At 50.9% G+C, this 701-nt stretch overlaps 1 protein-coding gene across 1 annotated transcript in view; it reads left to right on the top strand.

Moving 5' to 3' along the window:
* Positions 1-701, top strand: part of LOC119587186 (protein slit-like) — a gene marked incomplete at its 5' end in the record, with an annotated part of 127937 nt that overhangs the window by 121413 nt on the left and 5823 nt on the right. The window contains 3 exon segments of the mRNA XM_037935950.1: positions 101-172; positions 281-352; positions 444-607. Of these exon segments, the coding sequence (XP_037791878.1) occupies positions 101-172; positions 281-352; positions 444-607 (308 nt within the window).

The raw sequence follows: 701 nt of genomic DNA, 5'->3' as shown, positions 1-701 counted from the left end.
CAATTGAAATCTTCTAAAATAGACATGTTTGCCACATAATAGACGTATGTTTGACGTATCAGGCTTATTGTAAGTAATTTTACCACTACTTGACACACAGGGATCTGTCAGACAATGATCTGTCAGAGATCAACAGCCGGATGTTCGACGGCATCCCACAGCTAACGGCCTTGTAAGTACTGTCATGTGCGCGTGCCCTTGTCTCTGTTCTGTATATGCACAATCCATGCTTCCTTATCGCGCAACAGTAAGATTGTTTACTTATATAAACTCACCACAGGTCACTGGCCAACAACAAGGTGACGTGCATCTCCCCGGGTGCATTTAGTCAGCTGCCGGCGCTCACAGAAATGTAAGTTATGTACATGAATTGTTGACGTGCAACACTTCCCTTTGCCACACGCGTTAAAGTACGCGTTGACATCTAACCTGTCTGTCCACAGCAACCTGGAGGGCAACCCGCTGCGCTGCAACTGCCACATGGGTTGGCTGGCCGAGTGGCTGCGGGGCCAGCGGTCCACGAGCGGCGTTCCCCGGTGCCACACGCCGCACCGCCTGCGCGACGTGCCCATCACGGAGGTCCCGAGCTCTGAGTTCGCGTGTGAAGGTAAACACTTCCCCGAAATAAAGCGAAACGTAAACGTTTCCGCGGAGTGCTTCTGTGTGATCCTTAAACCAAAAAACAACGTTTTGGGAGGCTC

Source organism: Penaeus monodon, chromosome 22 (genome assembly GCF_015228065.2).
Source record: "Penaeus monodon isolate SGIC_2016 chromosome 22, NSTDA_Pmon_1, whole genome shotgun sequence".
In the NCBI taxonomy this organism is placed as follows: Eukaryota; Metazoa; Arthropoda; class Malacostraca; order Decapoda; family Penaeidae; genus Penaeus; species Penaeus monodon.
Note: the sequence above shows the minus strand (reverse complement) of the source record. Positions and strands in the feature narration are given on the sequence as shown.